This window comes from Octopus sinensis, linkage group LG5, assembly GCF_006345805.1.
Source record: "Octopus sinensis linkage group LG5, ASM634580v1, whole genome shotgun sequence".
In the NCBI taxonomy this organism is placed as follows: Eukaryota; Metazoa; Mollusca; class Cephalopoda; order Octopoda; family Octopodidae; genus Octopus; species Octopus sinensis.
Genome location: NC_043001.1, coordinates 62,720,897 through 62,743,474, shown reverse-complemented (window position 1 = coordinate 62,743,474; position 22,578 = coordinate 62,720,897). Strand labels below are relative to the sequence as shown.

Below are 22,578 nucleotides of genomic sequence, written 5' to 3'. Positions count from 1 at the left end.
CAAGTTTCTTTATCCCAAAACCTGTTCACAATCTCCTCCCAGAGAAAGTTTTCAGCCACTGCACTTGTATGACAAGGAGATCCATCTTGCTGGCATGTGAACTTGAAGTCCTTAGCAATCTTGTAGGGATTTCCGTTGTCTCTTACCTTGAGATATTCGGAAAGAATTTGAGTCTTTACATCTTTCAAAACATGAACATAAACTCCTATCAGTCTCTCAGCCTTCTCAAACATGATCAATGGTACCTTCTTGCCATTGGAGGCTGTGCTGGTGAAAATCTTCACTTTGACAGGGTTTTGCATCTGAAAACGATATTTGTGGCTCTCTTTGGAGGATCTGAAGCCAAAACACAGCTGTTGTATCTGTATGCGTATCTTGGGTGAAATTCTCATCTGTGTGAAGGATCACTCCAGGATTATCTTTCACTTTGTTCAAAATGATGATCTCCCTCTCCAACCTTCTGACCTTTTGTCCTAGAGTAACAAGTTACCTCATAGGTCTCGCATATGTTTTCATTTTCAAGTCTGCTGACACTGCTCTTTGAACTGTCATTACTGAAACTCCTCTCTCATGTGCCAGGCATATTATCTCTTCAGCTCCAGATTGAAATGATGATCCTTGCATTTATGACCTTCTGATCCAGTTTACCTTGCCACTATTCCCGCTTTCTCAAACTTATTCACAATTCTCTTGATGGATCTTGAATGGACTATGAAGACGAAGCCAGAGAATGAATGTTGATACCATTACTGAAGGCCTTTGCTCAGATTTTTTCTTGTGGGGATACCTGAAAGAGAAGGTTTACATCAACAAACTAGAGATCCTGGTACACCTGAAGGAGAACATCAATAGAGAAATCAGAAGTGGGGTCTGAAGTTCTTGAGGATGTTATGGTGCAAGTTTTGGAAAGAGCACAAGCTTCAAAGCCGAAAATGGCTGCCATTTAAACAATGTCATTTTTCATATGTGATGTAGTAGTGTTGCAAAATTTGGCATGTGCATATTAATTTCCATTATGGCCTTTATATTGTAACAAAATTTCATACATTTATTTGTTAAGTTAAAGAAGTTACTAAAAATTGAAACCCATCAGTGACTTTTGGGACACTCTGTATAAATTATATGGGGTACAGTATGACAGTCTGAACATAATAAATATATCCAGTCTATTTGATATGGTTTTAGATTCTTGAGGCTACAGTGGAGGTGGGTAAGATAGAATCAGTAAAGGCACCATCATTGTTCTTCCTTCATACTTATTGAGTCATTGTTGTGTATCCATAAAATCATAGCTTTAGTTATACTATACTGCTGTCTAGTTAAGGGATAATAAAATGGTATTTGATTGATGTAGGCAACTGAAAATATAAACTAATAAAATAAACTTTTATTAGGTACAATACTATCATGATATATCTTGTGATTGGCAGTCATTGAATATTTTTCTAGATATATGTACATATAATTTATATGTACATATGAGATTACACCTTCCATTGGTGTAATCTCATTTTATTAAATGAGTTATTTTATGACTAGAGCAAAGATGGTGAATTACGTTATCAGGAAAATTATTTAATTCCTTATTGACATAGATGAAAAATATACCAAGTTTGTGTGTTTAAGAAATGAACTTGATATATTAGATGTACTAAGAATTATGGTGTGTTCTATGTGTGCCTTTGTATACTTTTTACAGTTGGTTCTTTGGGCCTATGGCACGAGAGGAAGCCAATGATATTCTGAAGAATGAAACCAGCAGTGGAATATTCCTTGTTCGTGAAAGCCAGACTATGAGGGGAAACCTTGTGTTATCAGTGAAGTAAGCTGTTAATTCTCTCTCTCTCTCTCTCTCTCTCTCTCTCTCTCTCTCTCTCTCTCTTATATTGTACTGCTTAATATAAAATTGAATTGATGAGCACCTTCCATTTAAAATAATAAATAAACATGAATTTAAATGAAAGTTATCTAGATATATTGTTTTAGATTGGTTTTTTTTTTACCATTTCTTCAGTAAATCAAATGAAAAATTAGAAACAGTTGTTTTTCTACTAACATTTCATTCTATTTGTTGAAGATAATGACTTGGAATGTCTTAAAATATAGGTTCAGTATTTAAAATATTTTTTAATGAAATTTAAATAATTATGCTTTATTCATTTTTTGAAAGAAATTTTAACATTGAATTTTATTGAAACTTTAAAATGTTAATGCAGCTCTTTATTTGTTTATTTTCAGAGAAGACTGCAAGATGAGCCATTATATAATCAATAGGTCTCAACAAGGTGGAGTTGCAACATTTAAGATTGGTGATCATGAATTCAATAGTATGCCCAGTTTATTGGCATTTTACAAAACACATTATCTAGACAGCACTTGCTTAATTGCACCTGTAAGTATATATTTGTATGTATTTCATCAGTGAAATAGCTTTCAAATTGATGTAATGTTGGAAATAATTGCTAGATTAGAGGAGATTACTGCTGATTTACAATGGTGAAAGTTACTTATGTGAAAACTAAAACATGGTGATTTACTCCAAGGTTAGTCAATGTATTTTTATCAGAAAGTGTATGAAATCTTTCTGAGGGCAATTGTCAAGTGTAGCTTGGTGATTTAATTGAAGGATTACTTTAAGGTACACTGCCATGAGCACTACCTGGTCCTTCAGTACCTTCCACTCTGTTGTTGCCTAGTTTAGCATCAACATCTGGTCCTTGGGTACCTCGAGTCGTCTCTGTTGCAATGATTCAACTTAGCTTTTAGGACTGCATCTTCCACTAATCTTGGAGACCCAATGAAAGGGTCAGGTGTATTGCCCTTCCCATTCTTAAAAAACATATTAAAATAACAAAACAAAAATAGGAATATGAGAATCAGCTGCCCTTTTCTGTCACCAACCATCTTACATTTATTGCATTGATTATGGTACCAACACTGCTAAATTGTTTCTTTTACTCTGTGTTGTCTCCATTCAGTCACCAGTGCTAGAGTTCTTTCAACCTCTCTTCCTTGTATTTCTCTTTTATTGTTTCTTTTTTCTCCTGTGGATGGAGAGTGAGAGCAAGTGGTTGATATGATAGTGTTATGGAAAGGTAAAAGACTGATAACAGTTGTTGGTAAAGAGATTGAATAGGAGTGACATTAGTAAAATGATAGAGAGAGAGAGAGAGTAAAGAAAGACAGTTTGTGATTGGCAGCTGCATGTGGGTTGTTAGCAAGGAAATTGAATGGAAACATTATGAACTATGTGATGGGAAAAGAGACAGTCAGATACAGGGCGATGGATAAGTGAGAGAATGTGATGTATATCAATAAATCAGTGAGAGGGTGAAGATGGGTGATTATGTGATAGTGATTGGTTAGTGGAGGCACATGGCCTAGTGGTTAGAGCAGCGGTCGAGCGATCGCGGGTTTGAACCTCAGATCGGGCGATGTGTGTGTTTATGAGCGAAAGCACCTAAGCTCCACACGGCTCCGGCAGAAGGTAATGGCAAACTTCTGCTGACTCTTTCGCTACAACTTTCTCTCACTCTTTCCTCCTGCATCTTGCAGCTCACCTGCGACGGACCGGCGTCCCGTCCAGGTGGGGAACCTATACCCCAAGAAACCGGGAAACCGGCCCTTATGAGCCAGGCATGGCTCGAGAAGGAACAAACACGTGTTTGGTTTACAAATTATAGGTGATAGCTGTTGATGTGTGACAGGAGTGGAATTAATTGGAGAGAGAGTGATGGCTGGTACTAAAGAGGGTGATGGTAGTGACAGATTGAGTATACACAGATTCAATGCCTTTCCATCTTTCATAGGAGAGAGGTGGGGCATGATTGGGAAGTGTGGTTGCTAATGTTATCAACTATTCATATTAAGGAAACTTATCATGTACATAATAGACAAGAGATCCAAATGTCTATTATTCATCCCAACCTCTATCACCACTGTTATTTTTATGCTTGCCTGGGTTGAGCAAACATTTCCAGTGCAACATTTCACCAAACAGTAGTCCTTTATCTTCTTTGTGAGGTTCAGTTTCTTGAGATCAATCTTCACTACTTCATCTTATATATTCCTTTGTTGCCCATTTCTACAAGCGGCATCTACATTGGGCGCATTTTTACCCAACTGCCATTCACATCACACAGTCTTCTTTTTTGCACGCTACAACTGATTCCTCTTGTACCTTAGTTTTTAACTCCTCTCATGTCATCTATACTCTGTTCATGCACAATAACATTATTCAAGGTGATAATTAAATATGCTTGCCTTATTACTTCCAAGATTTTGTAAATCTTCTCCTTGCAAGTCCTACAACTCACTACCATACAACATTGTGCTTCATACTGTCTACCCTTCAGTCTGAAATAGTAATCTTTCGTTTTCAGCAAAAGTAACAGCCATTCCTTTGGCAATGTTTTCCAAACATTACTTAAGTAATAAAAACTATGAACTATTTCCAAGACACTTTCTGAGCTTTGAAGGAATTTATTTCATGTATTCCTTTACAGCTAACTACTGCTGTACATCTACACAGCAAATCTACCTTGTCTGTCAACCTGTCTGTAATCTCATTGTATCTCGTGTGCACCCATAGTTAGAGTACACCATATGGAATTCCTACTTACACCATTTCTACATATTATGGTTATTTTACAGAAGATAATAGAGCCTTACCTTTCTTTCCTGTTAAACAGTAGTTTTGCTAGGATTTTATTTTTGATTCTCATGCTTTGCTTCCACATTTGGAATTTCTTCTATAAATCTATGACAGATTCGACCACAATAATTAGATCTGTCATGAGTCTGTAATCAATATCTCTATGGACTGTTAAAGAAGGTACTTAGTCACTGATGAAATCCCAACACTGGATTGAAACTAGCCTGGTTGATCTTTCTTTTTCTGTGCACAAATATGTTGCATGTACAGCATAACCATTACAGTGTTGACTAAAATCTGTAGATATATTTTGTAGTGCAATGTAATGTACAATTTAGTTTATTCGATTTTTTAAAAACCCTTTATAAGGGTGATGTTATAATCAGTGTCCCTATTAGGTTTTGGCCTTTGTGCCAATAACCATTAATCTTTTAGATCCTAGACTCTTCTTCTGATTCAAAATTTTCTTCTGCAGTTTTTCAACACATTTCACAATGACAGATGATTAGCACATAAAATTCCCAAGGATCATTTTACATTATTCAAAGAACTAAAATATTTAGAAGAGAACTGAAAAAATCATAATTCATGAAGTAAAGTTAACAGAATTTACAAGGGCAGCAGTAATTGAAAATAGAATTTTCTGTAATGATTCACTTTTACATCTCTCTCTTTCTCTCAATGTAATGTCAAAAGAAGGGGAGACACACACACACACACAAAGATATATAGGTGCAGGTGTGACTGTGGTAAGAAGCTTGCTTTCCAACTACATGGTTCTGGGTTTAGTCCCACTGCTTGGCACCTTGGGCAAGTGTCTTCTACTATAGCCTTGGGCCAACTGAAACCTTGTGAGTGAATTTGGTGGATGGAAACGTGTGTGCTTTTATGTCTGTGTTTGTCTTCCACCACCACTTGACAACTAGTGCTGATGTGTTTACACTCCTCTGGGTAGTTTGGCAAAAGAGACAAATAGAATAAGTACCATACTTAAAAAATTAAGTACTGGTGGTGATTCATTCAACGAAAAAACTCTCCAAGGCAGTTCCCCAGCATGGCTGCAGTCTAATAACTGAAACAAAAGATAAAAAATGACAGGCTTCATTCTGTTTCAGTCTACTAAATTCACAAGGCTTTCATTGGCCTGGAGCTTTAGTAGAAGATACTTGCCCAAGATGCTATGCAGTGGCATTGAACCTGAAACTATGTAATTGGGAAGCAAGCTTCTTAGCCACACTGCCACATTTGTCCTTTTTCTGCCTGTCAACTGTATCGTTACTATCCTGCCGCTTTTCCCTCCACCAGCTTTCTTCTGCATCTCTATCCTCCCCAATTCATGATTCATCTGTCATTACTCTTCAACTCTAACTTCTTTTACAGCTACAAGCTGCCTCTTCATCCCTTTGTCTTCTGTTCTTAATACAATCTTACAACAGCCTCACCCACCTACTTATCACAATCCTTAAGAGACCACCTGAACACTTCATCTCCTATCTTTCTGTAGCTCCTACTCATCACTCTCTCTCTCCCCTACTAATTGTGTGTAGCCCTGCAGCTCTTCTTCAAGAACCTATGTTCCTCTTTTCTCATACTCTAAACCCTCATCTTGTAGAAAACAAATCCCCACACCTCCCTTGCTTGTTCTAATATGTACACATATCTACCTTATCACCATTGTTTAACATCCACTTCTCCATTCTCACATGGATCAAATGGAACTTGGGGCAGATTTTCTATGGTCAGATGTCCTTCTCATTGTCAATTCTCAACTGTTTCCAAGCAAGTTGATATTTCCCTTTGGCTAGACGTTTTTCACAAAAGGCTGAAAATGAGCACCACATATCTGTTTATTTACAGCCATAGCATCATAAGGGTCCATATACACACACAAACAAACATTCCTATAAGGGGTACCTCGCTCCTAGTAGTCTTGCAGTTTCTCTGTTCATCAGTCCAGAATTACTAAGACCTCACTCTGTAGTTAATCATTTATCTGTCGTTTTTGCAAATATTGTTTTTGTCTTGTGTGTCTAATAACTCTTCTCACCAATCTAAACAGTTGATTATACCGGTTGTTTAGTCATTAATGACAAACTCGTGCAGCATGTATTGAATGGTAAGGGCTCACAAACGACCTGAGATACCTACCTATACACACACATTTATGTCATCGTTTAATGTTCGTTTTCCATGCTAGCATGGGTTGGACAGTTCGGCCAGGGTCTGGGAAGCCAGGAGGCTGCACGAGACTCCAGTCTGATCTGGTAGTGTTTCTACAGCTGGATGCCCTTCCTAATGCCAACCACTCCGTGAGTGTAGTGGGTACTTTTTACATGCCACCAGCATGGAAGCCAGTCAAGGCAGCGCTGGCATCGGCCATGTTTGGATGGTGCTTTTTATGTGCCACCGGCACAGGTACCACAACTACAATTACCATTTGATTTTCATTTTAATGTTGATGTACTTGACTCAGTAGGTCTCCTCAAGCACACCAGGTCGCCCTATGATCCAAGGTACTTTTAAATGGGCTGGGGCTAGTTATACGAAACTGGTGTAGGATACAGCCGTGAACTCACTTTATATGCTGGGTGTTCACAGTCACAGCATATCTCCAGAGATCTCGGTCTTTCGTCATTGCCTCTGTGAGGCCCAACATTCAAAGGTCAAGCTTCACCACCTCATCCCATGTCTTCCTGGGTCTACCTCTACCCCGGATTCCTTCCACTGTTTGGGAGTGGCACTTCTTCACACAGATCTCCTCATCCTTCTATAGTACTTGACCATGCCAGCGCAAACGTCTCTCTTAAACGCCACATTCGATGCTTTTTATGTCCAAAATTTCTCTCGGCGCTTAAACTCTGTCGTGTGTGCACACTGACATTACACATCCATCGGATCATGCTAGCTTCATTTGAGCCTATACATGTTCTCCGCAGCCATGGCCCATGTTTCACTGCTGTGAAGCATGGAGTTCACACACATGCATCGTACAGTCTACCTTTCACTCTGCGCGAAAGGCCCTTTGTCACCAGTAGGGGTAGAAGCTGTCTGAACTCTGCCTAGGCTATTCTTATTCTAGTGGTAACACTCTCTGAGCATCCACCTCCACTACTAGCTTGGTCAACTAGGTAGCAGAAGCTATCAACTACTAGTTTCTTCCCCTGAAGTGTGATGGAATCTGTTTTTTGAGCAACTGTGGTGTCTATTGCCTCTGCCGCACACGAAAGCTATCTTCCCGGTTAATCTTCCTTTGATTTTGCTGCACCTCTTATGTGTCCATAGCTTACACTGGGTACATCTTATGGAGTTTCTACCTACACCTTTTCTACAGATCGAGCAGGGGCCACCTACCTAAGGGGGTGTGTGGTGAGTTCGCCTTCCTACTTAATAGAATTTTGGTCTTTTACAACATTGACTCTAAGGCCTTTTGATTCTAAACCTTGCTTCCACACCTGAAATTTCTTCTCTAGTTCCGGTAGTGATTCTGCTATGACGGCCAAGTCATCAGCATAGAGGAGCTCCCAGGGGCAACCTGTCTTGAATTCCTCTGTTATTGCCTGGAGGACTATGATGAATAAAAGGGGACTGAGGGCTGAACCTTGGTGGACTCCTACTTCTATCCAAAATTCTTCACTATACTCATTGCCAATCCTAACCTTACTAACACCCTCACTGTATAGGGCCTGTGCAGCCCTTATTAACCATTCGTCAGTCCCCAGTTTCCGCATCACCCACCAGATAAGGGATTGGGGGACCCTGTCAAAGGCTTTCTTCAAGTCCACAAAAGCTAAGTATAGGGATTTATCTTTATCTAGGTATTTCTCCTGCAGTTGTCAAACCAGGAATATAGCATTAGTGGTGCTTCTACCCGGCACAAAATTGAACTACATCTCATCTAAGCAGACTCTCTCTCTAATGAGATGGGCTATGACCCTCTCTGTGATCATCATCACCTGATCCAGCAGTTTGATACCCCTGTAGTTATTTCTATCTAGAGCATCATGTTTACCCTTGTAGCAATTGACTATGGTGCTCCTACGCCAGTCATTGGGAATGACTTCGTCATGAACTACCTGGTTTACAATGCAGGTGACTAGACCATAGCCCACACTACCAGGTGTTTTAAGCACCCTTGGCTATGTATACCTGCTGCCCAGCCTCCCTTTTGGCTACCTGGTACAGTTCCCTGCTACCCCCACCTTTCCAGGCTTCTTTCTTTACTCTGATGGCTTTGTCTACCTTACCATTCCACTACCACGTAACTCTAGGTCTGGAAGGGACTTTGCACCAACCGCAGACTTGGTCTGTGACACTCAGCAAGCTGTCCTGTAGAAATTTCCAGCTACCTTCTATGTCTGATGTTTGTACTCCTCCTCCCTCTCATCAAATTTCTTGATGAAGATGTCCCTAAATCTCTGACCATGTGAAGGGTTCTTTAGCTTCCAAATCCCTCTTTTTTGGATTGGTCTGCTTCTTGGTATCTTTCTGGCCTCGAGCCTAAAGTCACTGATGACTAGCCTATGCTAGTGGGGTACATTCTTCACCCGGGAGGGAGGTGGCTTTCTGGTTTCCTGAAGTTAATGTTGCAGATTAAAAGGTTACATGCATCACAGAACTCCAGCAGCCTAGTTCCCTCGTCGTTTCGGGAACCAATACCATGACCCCGTGTACACCAGTGAAGATACCGGATTGCCTCCCAACATCCCCATTAAAATCTCCAGCCACAAAGATGAGGCCTTTGCCACTCATCTTTGAGGTAGCCTGTAGAAGGGTATCATAAAAACGGTCCTTCTGATCATTTGGTAGGCCCGCTTGTGGGGTGTAGAAGAGATAATTGTGGCTGTGCTGTTCTGTAGGACTAGCCTGAGCTTAAGCACTCTATTGCATACCTTGACAACCTCTATGACTATCTACCCATTTCTCCGCAAGGAGTATGCCTACACCCCAACTCCATCCATGTTACATTGCCAGAAGATTTTGTACCTATGTGCCTTGCCTGTGAGGACCCTAGCTGAAGCTCCTTTCCATCTTACGTCTTGTATGCAGCATACATCAACACGTCTCCTTTCAGGCATCTCTACAATCTCGCTAGACTTACCTTTCAGTGTGCCAACTCTGAAAACTAGGAAAGGAATGTGGGGTGAGGCTTGGGGAGGAGAGATGTTATTCAGTGCCTGAAAAGAAGAGGGAGGTTGTTGTGTTCGTTTTTTAGGCATGCTTCATCTGTTCTCACTTCCAACCTGACATCATTCAAACATTCATGTTAGGATTAAGATCGTTGCCCCTACTGGAGGTAGGATTAGGTGTTTTAGGTGTTAATGGCATCATGAGTATAAGCATTATGGTCATCATAAGAGGGGGTGTGATTTCAGACAGAGAGAGAGGAAGCAAGTTCATCCATTGTGAGTATAAGCATTATGGTCATCGTAAGAGGGGATGTGATTTCAGACAGAGAGAGAGGAAGCAAGTTCATCCATACATACACACAAGCATGCATGCACACAGACACAAGTGAACAAGCACACATGTACAGCCATTAGCTGTCTCCTTCACTTGATATGTGCATGGAAAATTACTGGATAGTTGTTGGAATATTTCTAGGCGGGACAAAACAAAAGGAAGGATATTCGGTTATGTAGGTGGGCAGCTAACCTAGTTGCGTTTTTTGGGGAGAGAGTGGGGGTGCAAGTAGTATAGAGAACAGCACCAGAGAGGAGGGGGGATTGAGAGAAGAGACATCTGGTAATGGTGGTGAGAAATTGCTAGACAGAATGAAACAAAATGAGGGGCAACTGAGTTAGTTGCATTTGTCCCAGGAGAGAGAGAGAGGAAGAGTACAGGTAGCATATAGAGAACAGCCCAGTGAGGAGGAGCAGTGGAGAGAAGAGACAACAGGTAATGATGGTGGAAGGAGAGAGATATCCGGTGTAGATGGTGAGAAGATAGAGATAAAGATCGGGGTAAAGATCGAGATATCCGGTATTGGTGGTGGGGGCAGGACAGGGTGGGCAAACCATGAACAAGCAAGTTTAATTTGGGGAAATAGTACACGGATCTAACGAAAGTAGCAGGAGTGTTTAGTATACATTCATAGTGTTCATGGTGAATGAGAAATTAAGCTAGAGAAACGAGGAATAAGAAATTAAACAGGCCAAGAAACGAGGAATAAGAAATTAAACAGGCCAAGAAACGAGTAATCATCTTAATTTAATTAGTTAGCTTCTGAGAAAAATTAGCTGTTAGTAAACAATACATTTAAAGTGTTAATGGCAAATGAATGAAGGCTCGAAAAACAAGTTTTAGCTTAGCAATGCATAATCATCATTTGGCGACTGGGCAAGAATATGTGAGAGAATTGAATGGTAGGGAGCACATGGGACAAGGATCTGTGTATGGTTAAGTAATTGCTTCCCAACCACATTGGTTTCAGGTTGAGCCCCACCATATGGTGCCATGAGTAAGTATCTTCTCATAGTTGTGGGCCAACCAAAGCCATGTGAATGAATTTGAAAGATGGAAACTGAAAGAAGCCTGTCATTTGGATATGTATGTATGTATAAACATAAATAACATGTGAGAATGTATGTATATGCATGTGTATTTGCTCCTAGATTACATTTGTGTTTCTCTAAAGGTCATTTAACTACAACTGGTGATGATGATGTCAGTTCCCTAGGCTTTGCTGTTTTTGAGATGTGTGAAATAAGAGATCCCTTATTTGAAAGTCAAGTAAGTGTTAGTGGTAGAAAGGTTATCCAGCTATGGAACACACCTCAATAGTATATTAGTCTAACCTATGCTAGCATTGTGGAGGGTGTGTGTGTGTAAAACAAGCACATGTGCCACAGATATGTGCACTTATATGAACGCATATAAATTATTATATGATCACATATAAAATTATTATATGATCACATACGTGTGCACACATGCTCACACCCACACTTGCATACACAAACACACACACAAATCACATATTTTCACAAACCTTTGGAACTCTCTTGGTTGCAATCAAAAGTCTTGTCACAGTATGATTGGCTTGAATTCTGTCAAGAAGTTACAATAAAGAAAGCTACTTGTTAATAGTTTAGGGGATGTAACTTTTACTGAAAGACAGCAAGACCCTGTCTTGAAAATTCTTATAAATTCCTAATTTTAATATATTTTTAATAAAAATTTTGTTTTGAACTTCTTTTATTACAATTTTGTTTGTTTCAGTCCTTTGACTGTGGCCATCTTGGAGCATTGCCCAGTACTTATAATTGACCAAAGATTTCAGTGTTTTTTAAAACCTCTGTATGCACTCAGGCATAACTATAGCAGTGTGCCTCCCACCTGACTTTGTTTCCTCATAACTTTCTGAAAAATGTGGATCTTTTTAAATGAAATTTTGTATAAATATGTTTCAGGTGGTGTAAATTATGATTATACTGGAATTTGTAGTGAAAAGTATTCTGTAGTTATTTTTAAGGAAATTTTCAACAAATACCTCTTGGATTTTGTAGAATACAATTACAGTGGATTTTGATGTGAAAAAAGTTGGAAGCCAGGGTAGGGTGGGACAATATTTCACACATTTTGACTTTATTCCCTCATATGTTTTGATGATGTAGATTAGAATTATGTGGCGTGGTAGGTGTGGAATTACTTTTAAGGACTTTTCCACCCTGTTTCAAAAATTCTCTGAAAGATATCTGCAGAAAAGTATGTACAATGTACTAATTATTGAGTACATATTTCTTTCATTATTTTATAGCAGACTTAATCTCTCTCTTTTAACCAAAATTAAAAGTAGCTCAGCCATTGTGTGGTTGTTTAGTAAGATAGAAGTAGCAGGGATCATGTAGGTCACTAAGTAATTTAAAAAAATTTTTCAGCAAATTTGTAATCAGATCCTCAAAACGTGAGGAAACAAAGTCGAGATGCAGGAAATATCTATGCCCCACTCCTTTGTTTCTTTTTTCACATTAAGTTCCAATATAATTGTAATCTACACTATCAGAAAAGTAATTGTGGAAAATTTCATTGAAAAATATCCTTTTTTCAGAATGTTATGAGGAAACAAACGTCGGATGGTAGGCAGCACTTTTGTTATACTCTAAATTTATTTTCTGAATGAGTGAGTACTATTTGACAAATAAAAGATACAAAGGAAAACTAGTCATAACAGATTGTGAAAATTACACAAATTTGGGGTCAAATGTGTAAATATTATTTAGGGACTTGCAGAAAACTTCTAGAGTCATAATAGACTTCTATTTTTTCCTTTCTTGCAGGCTCCTCGGATGAAAGTCCGTGCTAAATATGACTTTGCTGGCAATGTAAGTATTGTATACAGTATTTTTAACATAATCTGTAACTACAAACTTGAATAAAGATAACACTTTTAGATTATGAATGATTCTAGAAAGAACTTTGAACGAAAATAATGTCAAGGAGTTATTTGATATTTAACATTTCTGAAGTTTACTTCATATGACAGTATTTCATCTTTCTTTCATACTGGCGTATTTTGCAAAATAAAACTTTCAGCCAGGACTGAAAGCAATCTATTAATCTAATATTAATTAATCTTACCTTGTTACCAATATCTATCTTCTATATAATGTGAGGTATCTATGTGTCTCTTCTATACTAAGATACCTGTGCTTGTCCCTCTATCATAATTTAGCCTTTCAATATCTGGCATAAAGCTGCATTGACTCCATCTACTATAACCCCACTTAATTGAGGAGGCTTTTTCCTCTTTGTCTTGCAAGTTACTTGGTACTAATGTCGCAAAAAAAGCACCCAGTATCATCTATAAAGTGGTTGGCATTAGGAAGGCTATTCAACCATGGGACCACTCCAAGATACACATTGGAGCTCATTGAATTCCTCTTGCTTGTTGCATCTTGTCAAACCTCCAAATCGAAGCCAGCATGGAAGACAGCTGCTAAATGACGGTGAAAAAAATTAATATAACTTTCACTAGTTACTTTTGTATTTCTGTTTTTGTTGTATCCTGGGAAAATCTAAAAACAACCTACTAATTTGATATTAATTAATCTCCATTAGCTCTATTGTTTATTGATGAATCATTGATTTGAGTTACACTTTTTTTCAAGTTATTTTTTAAGGTTATGTACACACAATTGTATTCCCTTACTCAATTTCCTCCTCAAAACATCAACCCCAACCCACCCCCCACAAAATCATCTCTCTAATTGCAGTATTCTGCTGCTGTAATTGTAGGCAGAATCGCATACTTCATCAGCTTTTCTTAATACCACTTGTCTTTCTCATTATCTGAAACCATTTCACTTGATAGCCTTCCTTATTTCTTGTAGTGCTCTCCACCCACATTTTACCTTGCTCACTCTCCTGTACCATTTTTTAGTATGTAGGTAAAAGACAGGACTCAAGTACCTTCAGAGAAAAGGCTTTGCTTGATACATAGGAATGGAGTAGGTATAAACTCTATACACTGTATCCAATGTAAGCAATGGACAGACAAGAGGTGTATGCACACCACATCTCTCTCTCATATTTCTCATGTCTCTTGAGAAATGTGAGAGAGAGAGTATCTGTTTCTACACTATCAGTCTTTTACTTGCCCCTACCTTCCCCTGCCTGGTTGGTCCCACTCTCTTCTATTGAGTAACCATGTAGTTCCTCTACAGCAAGAAACCTGTTCTGGTTCTTTTCCTCATACTTTAATCCATCATTTAGTATAAAGCTGCCTTCCTCTTTATTGAACCCTTATTTATTTGAAGGGGCTCCTAATCTTTCAGGCTGCTTGGCAACCTCAGTATTGTTAGTGCCATGAAAAAAACATCTAGTACATGTTGTAGAATTGTTGGCTTTAGGAAGGGCATCCATCTGTAGAAACAATGCCAAAGCAGACCAATGAACACAACACAATACAATCCTCAGACCCATCTTATCCTGTTAAACTATCCAACCTATGCCATCATGGAACATGGACAATAAATGGTGATGATATATATGTGCGTGTGTGCTTGTGCACATGTATTTTGTTTCACTCATTAGACTCTGGCCATGCTGGGGCACTGCCTTGAATATTAGTCGGTTGAATTGACCCCAGTACTTACTTTTTCTTAAGCCCGGTGCTTATTCTGTTGGACACTTTTGGCAAACCACTTAGTTTCAGGGATTGTCAAGTGATGGTGGGAGACAGAGACAGACACACATGACGGGCTCCTTTTAGTTTCCATCTACCAAATTCACTCTCCAGGCTTTGGTCAGCACTACACAGCCATGCCTGCACTGATACATAATACATATATATCTTGTATATACAGTCTGTGCAAATACTGACAAATATCTTATGGACATAATTGATAAATGGATTTATCATGTACACTTGTTCAGATAAGCTCAACTGATGTTTACTTTGATTATTTATTGGCTCCTTTTAACACCGCTTATATTTAGCTCATAAATATAATAGCCTCCAATAAGTCATCCAGAACTTATCTTCCTCTTAAATGTGGACTTTGAATTTCAATTTTGGTAATTTGTGCCATGGCTTGAAAAGTTGAAATATCGCGAGCATATTTTTCTTATAACACCATCTTATGTTAAAGTAGAACAGACACTATTTTCCATCGCCATTATATTTATAACACAGCTCACTGCAGTTATAAATATGATGCAATATGCAGTATCCAGATTTTCTGCTCAGGTATATCAGCCATTTATTCAACTCTTTTGAACAGCCACATTTCTTTCATATTTTGTTAGTTGCAACACATCTCACAAATATTAAATAAATTATCGACTTTCATTAGCTATTCAGAATACTTTTCTAAGTTTGCATGGGTTGGACAAAGTTTATTGAAGCAGATTTTTCTATGACTAGATATCTCCCCTGTTGCCAACCTTTACCTGTTTCTAAGCAAGGTATTTCCCTATGGCCAGACATTGCAGTATATTGGAAATGAATGAGGCTGCTTGTATGACAGTGATAGTCATTTACAACTATCACAATATCTAGACATGTAGACACGAACACATACTCATACATAGATATGTTTTCATTTTTTTTTAAAGCCAAAACAATGCAAGTTATAAAAATTAATAATACAGACTGCTGGTTTGTACTTTTGCCTGATATTTCAATATTTCAGGGTTAGGACCCTTTTTTTGAATAAAAGCTGTTTGTTGATTTCTCTGTTCTGTAGAGTGTGTGTGTTGGAAGGATTGTTTTGCATTGCTATGATAACCAATCAGTTGCATGTGGTTCGGATCTTTTGTTAATATATGGGTTGTATTTATTTTTTTAAATTAGCTTCTTTTATTAAGTTCCCATCAAAACTAAACTGGATGTCCATTGTGAAGTCCTACTGCCCATCCTCCAATAATACTATCTCTAACTCCACCTCTACTATGAGCACCACTAGATTCCCCACCTACCACCCTGACAACCGCTTCACCTTCCTCATTCTAACCAATAACTTAATACTAAGCAAACAAGACTTTAACATTCAATTTACAACATCTTACAAAAACATTCCACTCATTCCTTTAATCTCTTTAAGATTCAAATTTCTCAATCTCCCAAACTTACTTTCCATATACCTTATACACCTACCATTGGACAAAGGAAGAGAATTCTGCATATATACAACAAACTGGCATTCAAGCACCCAACAACACATACAAAAAATCAACATCACATATAGCCAGCTCGAAGCTATCATTAAACACTTGTTGGACAAACTTCTGTGAAAGAAGGCTCTTGAACAAGACTAAAGTGCAACAACATCACAAAAAGCAACATACTCCTCACTTTCTATCACCTCATAAAAAGCACACAAACTAGGGCCACATTTAAAAATTAGACCCATTGCTTCCAATATTATGGGACCCTTTTCAAAATCTCTTGGCTTCTGTCTAATATTCTGAAGCCACTACTTCAAATCTAGCTAGGACATGTTGAAAACTCCACATCAGCACACTGAGAGATATCAATCCATCCATACTTTGAAAAAATAAATACCTTTTAGCTTGGACGTTGTTTCCCTGTATACCTCTGTTCCTTCAACCCAGCTATCAACTTTCCTCCTCTCATAACCTTAACTGCTTTGGGCTCACAGCTCCAGATATCCATGAATTGTTTACTATTATGAAGAACACCTTCCAGTTTGAGGGTTCCATTTACAATTATATTTCTGGACTGCTGATGTGCAGGTGGTCCAAGCTTTTCAAGCCCATTAACTATCAATATGCAAGACACTTAACAGTTGTCACTCTTGTGCCTTTTTTTGCCAGGTGTGTGAATGACGTCTTGTGAGGAAGCTGTTAAAATATACAATACATTCAATAATATTGATGACTATAAAATTTGAAATGGAGCACTCCAGTAACACTACTTTTATATCTTTGCTTTATTTTGAACTGAAAATCACAGATTGCATCCATCTCCACTGAAAAGTGGCAAAACACCACTATATGTACATTGCCAAACTGCTCAATCAAGGAGGTGGGTTTCAGAGTTCATATGCGTTTTAGTTGGTAAGCTGTTTTGTCGAAGTTAGTTTTTATATCAAGCTTTAGTCTGTCATTAAATTGCTGACCTAAAATGAATTTTGAACCAAAATATTCTGCATATATACAACGAACTGGCATTCAAGCACCCAACAACACATACAAAAAATCAACATCACATATAGCCACCTCAAAGCTATCATTAAACACTTGTTGGACAAACATTTGTGAAAGAAGACTCTTGAACAAGAGTAAACTATGTGGTTACGAAGCAAACTTCTTACCACATAGCCATGCATCCATCTGATATAACAATTTTTCCATGTCACTCAGTCTAATCTCATCTGTGCAGCTCTGTACTGATTCAATCTCACTGCTTTTTTCCTAAATACTATCAGGTTTGACTCTGTCTTGTATATATCCTTCACTAATATTATGTGACATTTCTTACACTTGAATATTTCATTTACATAGTTGAGCATTTTCTCAACCCCTTTGCACACAAGCTGTTGTATTTCTATTACATTAAATCCTCCCCAATTGTTTTCCTTGTTTTTCCATAGTCTAAAGATTGTTATCTATTTCCATTATTAATTAGATCTTGTTTATTAAATAACTTTGACCCAACTAAATATTTCTTAATCTTCTTTCTCCTCTTCCACTGTATTTAATGTGTTCCTGGAATTGTATGTCCTTATTATTCTGTATTCTCTTAGGAGTTAGACAGTTGACAGAACATCCACTTTATTTCATGATCTCTATAGTAACATTTGTCATGACTCTAGTTTTATCTTTTCCATTAGGATTTTTTTGTCCTTTTTGCAATTTTGAAATGTTTGTAGCAAGCTTTAATGATTTGGAAAACTATGTTTAATGGTAACTTACCATATTTTTGTATAGAAAAAAATCATTGTGATGAATTTTTTAATTTACTTTTGATAAGGATGATGAAGATCTCCCATTTAAGAAAGGAGACATCTTAGAAGTAATTAGTAAAGATGAAGAACAATGGTGGACTGCAAAAAATGAAAGAGGGGATTCTGGTCAGATCCCTGTTCCTTATGTTGAAAAGGTAACCAACTTTTTCATTTATGTAAATTCTGTTGGTACTGTCAATGGAAAAGTTAATACTGCTAAAAAATATATTTTATGATTTAATGTAATAAATATAGCTACATTTCATTTTAGATATTTTAAAAAAAGATTTGGTTTCTTAGAGTAAATTCTATTTCTGTTAATGACTCTTTTAAATTGTTTTGATTTAATTTTACTTTTTAGTATGACCCAAACCAGCCACAACGAATAAGTAATTCTCAGAACAGAGATTCTAACCCTAGTCTTGCCCATATATTCACACCTACTTCATTTAATCCAAAGGTAAGCTTACAGTGTTTTGTTTTGTTGTAGAAATTTCGATTTTTCCCCACCGATCAATGCTTTATTAGCTTCACGTTTGTCATTACTTTAGTCTCATTATAGAAGCTGTATTTTTAAAGTTGTTAACCGAACTAATATAACATGTCAGGAGTTGCCTCCCTTAATTCCTAGTACTTAACATGTTTCCTTGTATTCAGTTCCAAGCCACATAAAATTTCCAGAAGCTAACAGGAAACCGATATCTGACTTTTACAAGAAAACCTATCATGCTTACTTTCATGTCAAGCTTGGTGATTAGGACAAATCATAGGCCCCTTACATTGTTTACAAGACATGTTTGGAACACGAGACAGTAGACTTCAGGTACCCAAATATCGCTGAGATTCGCACAAAACAATCTGTCATTGACTGGTTTTTTTTTTTTACTTTCAAATGGGAGGAAAAAATAACTGTTAACTCTAGGTATTCTTATTTTTCATGTAAATAATTATTTAAAATTAAGTTTTGTTGATACTAATTCCTTTTTAAAATTCAAATTATTATTAAACAGTAGTGAACTTATATGGAGGTGTCGTCTCATTTTGCCAAACAACATAGTGACAGGGATGTAAACAACCAGCACCAGTTGTCAAGACATGCACACAAAAATGCCACTCACAAGGTTTTGGTTGGCTTGGGGCTATAGTGAATGACACTTGCCCAAGGTGCCGTGCAGTGGTTATGAAGTAAACCTCTTACCCCACTGCTATGCCTGTACCTCTTATTGTAAATTCTATCTATTTCAGGTAAAATTACCAGCTCAAGCTAAAGTAAAACAACAGAGGATACCAAATATATATGATAAAACACAGCTAAAACTTGAGGTATGGTTTCTAGTTCATTAGGCAGAGATACTCCTTTTTCCAATTTGTTCAGAAATAGTAAGACCAGAATCTCTAATAAGTATAAGCATGACTGCAAGGCTTACTTTTAATGTTTTTGTAAAATTATCTGATGTAATAGATTTCTCTTATAACACCGGTTGTGGATCAGTAAACATTCTGATAATATTTGTTTTCTCATCAACATTTGAATCTGTCTGTTTCTTACTTCTCTCTTTGTTCTATCCATCACTTCAGTCTTGTAAGTATGAGCCTGCAGAAAAACAAAATGTGTATTTAAAATATTGCTCTCTCATTTCTAATCTATGTATCACTTCTGAAAAGTTAAATAAGACCTTAAAGAACTTATAGAATGAATTCTCTCTAGAACTTTTCATTCATCTTCAACTATTTCTTACGTGTTTTTACTCTTCCATAATTTTGGAGGGTACCAGTGGAAATGGTAGACCCAGGAAAACATGATACAAAGGGGTGAGAAAGGATCTTTGGATGGTGGGCCTCACTGAAGGAATGACAAGGGACTGGGAGATGTGGTGATTTGCTATACTTGATATGACAAGTCAAGCTAAGTAAAATCAGTCTTCCATGTACACAGGCTTGTCTTTTCAGATGCTGGTGGCATTTAAAAAGCACCTGGCACATTCTGTTAAGTGGTTGGCATTAGGAAGGGCATTCAGCCTTAGAAACCGTGCCAAAACAGACAGTTGGAGTCTGGACAGCTCCCTGCTAGCCAGCTCCATGTCAAACCATCTAGCCCATGTCAGCATGGAGAGTGGACATTAAACGATGATGAATTTCTTCTTTCTTTTCTCTAGTCCTGACATCAAATGTACTCTTGTCTGTTTTATCTATGGTAAAACTCAAACTTTTTCAAATTTGTCATCCAAAGTAAATAGGTATTAATGATGAAATATGCATGTCAGTATCAAAAAAACAAATCTGCAGAAAAAACAAACAAATTAGATATTGGATTGTCCAAATAAAGTGATGATTGTAAATGAGCATCACTGTTATATAAGCGATGTCATTCATTTTTAGCCATGGGAGAAACATTACCTTGCTTGGAAATAGGCAAAGGATTGAATTCTGTCTGACCCATGCAAGAATGGGAGAGTTGACATTAAAATGAAATGAAACAATTCTTACTCCAAGATGTTCAATTTAAATCTGATTTATGGTTAATTACCTTGTATTCACTAAAAGATGGGGTTAATTTCTGTCCAACTTGATATTTTAACATTATAATATAGGATTTAAATAACAAAGTTATATGGCTAATTTCTTGTGTTTTTCTTTTCTTTAATAGGTTGGAGAAATTGTTACAGTTACTAAAATTAATGCCAATGGTCAGTGGGAAGGGGAAGTTAATGGTAAAAAAGGAATCTTCCCTTTCACTCATGTAGAATTTATTGAATGTGAAATTCCTGAAGAAGATCATGAAAATAACAGTGGCAATGTATTTGTGAATCTGTCATAGATTGTATGTATATAAAAACCAGCTTGAATAGACCTTGCATCATGGGACAATTCTATTTCCAAATACAGAAAGGCCAAAGCAAGAATTTTGCCCCAAAATTCATCTATTTGGCACCTGAACTGAATGTAAGTTGTGTGTGTGTGTATGTATGTGCACATGTGTATGTACTTCCCAGAATAAGATGATTTTATATTGCTATTCTTACATGCCAACAAATGATACACAGTTTATTTGTTGCAACCCCCTTGGTTGCAATCATCAGATTTATAATCTGGTACTCTTGTTTTTTTTCTCTCAACATTCATTATACAACTTTATTACATCACCTTCACTAATCACTTCCTCTCTCTGCGTTCTCTCTTATTATACACACAAATATTTCCTCAGGTAACATTGCTGAAGCTTTTCACTTGAGTTGAGTGTGTAGTTGCTTTGTCAACTATATTCTCTTTTATTCTGTTTCATAATGTTAACAAGGCTTAAGAGATTTTCCTCCTTGGTCAGTAATTGACTTCGGGTAAAAATATTTGACAAACCTGACACATGTACTTACCTTATGAAACATTAAGATTTCATCTGTTTCCTCTTCTTGAAGATCCTTTTTCTTTATTTATTATTTCCATTTTAGCTAAGATTGTGAGGAAAAAGAAAGTGCACTAAGCATATGTAGTGCTGCTGTCATCTACACTGTCAGGTATGCTAGCATCCAAAAATATTTGGAAGTTATCTATCCCTCCACTAAAACACTCTTTTACTTTTTCATTAAACTAAATATATTGAGAAATGATAATTCTTTGCATTGTTCACACAGCTGTTTTTATAAACTTTTTCTTATTTGATGGGTGATGAGGAGCAGGAAGAGAATATTTTAACTGTTGTTAATATTTCAAAATATATTAAAACTGATTTTTCAATAGAGTGGGAAGGAGTTTTTACCTTCACTTCATATCTTCTCAACAATTATAGTTTGTTGAAAAGTCTTTGGCAGCTAATATCTATTTAACTTCAAAATTTATCTAAAAAAAGAATGTTAGTTGAACACTCTAAACAGAAACCTTTTGTCACTTTTGTTTTTTTTCTTTTACTATTGTTAAGCAATGTCAGAAAACCCTCCAAAGTGAACAGATTATTTCCAGATACTGTCCACTTAGTCCATTAACTCCATAGAATTGTTGCAAACATTAGTTCTTACCAATGCCTTGTTAGTGTTTGCAGGAAAATATACCTCTTTCTACTGATTGTTATGGAAAATTAACAGTACAATCAATACCTAATATTTTATGCCATACCAAAAAAAAAAATGATTACATTGCTGTCTTTTAGTTATAAAGTGCCTTGTTTCCACCTCTACATTATCTCTCTCTCTCTCACTCCTAAGTAGTTATTATTTCATGATGTTCTCTGTGACTGTCCTTTTCATAGTCTTTCCACATTCTCTAAGCAAACGTCAAAAGTTAGTTCAAAGGAAGATAACTACAATATTCAGTAGACTAATTTACATCCAGAATAATATTTGTTTTAGATTTTCAACTTTGACATTTACCTTTTTTTCTCATATTTTTCAGTTCATGTCATTAATGTTGCTAGTCCGAACCAGTTCAGTTTTTGAGGTTAAAATAAGTATGATACATGAGACTACTTCTGAATAATTTCCCCTCAAAACATTGACACTTCGTTGTTGATGAGGCATTGAAACC

The 22,578-nt window shown here is 37.0% G+C and overlaps 1 protein-coding gene across 1 annotated transcript; it reads left to right on the top strand.

Annotated features, from left to right (window-relative positions):
- Window positions 1-1,695: 1,695 nt before the first annotated feature.
- Window positions 1,696-22,182, top strand: LOC115211886 (adapter molecule Crk). The gene is made up of 7 exons (XM_029780630.2): window positions 1,696-1,822; window positions 2,239-2,392; window positions 12,931-12,975; window positions 18,090-18,218; window positions 18,425-18,523; window positions 19,309-19,386; window positions 20,711-22,182. Exons 1-7 carry the CDS (start codon window positions 1,716-1,718, stop codon window positions 20,879-20,881), a joined length of 783 nt encoding a protein of 260 aa, XP_029636490.2. The 5' UTR covers window positions 1,696-1,715; the 3' UTR covers window positions 20,882-22,182.
- Window positions 22,183-22,578: the final 396 nt, after the last annotated feature.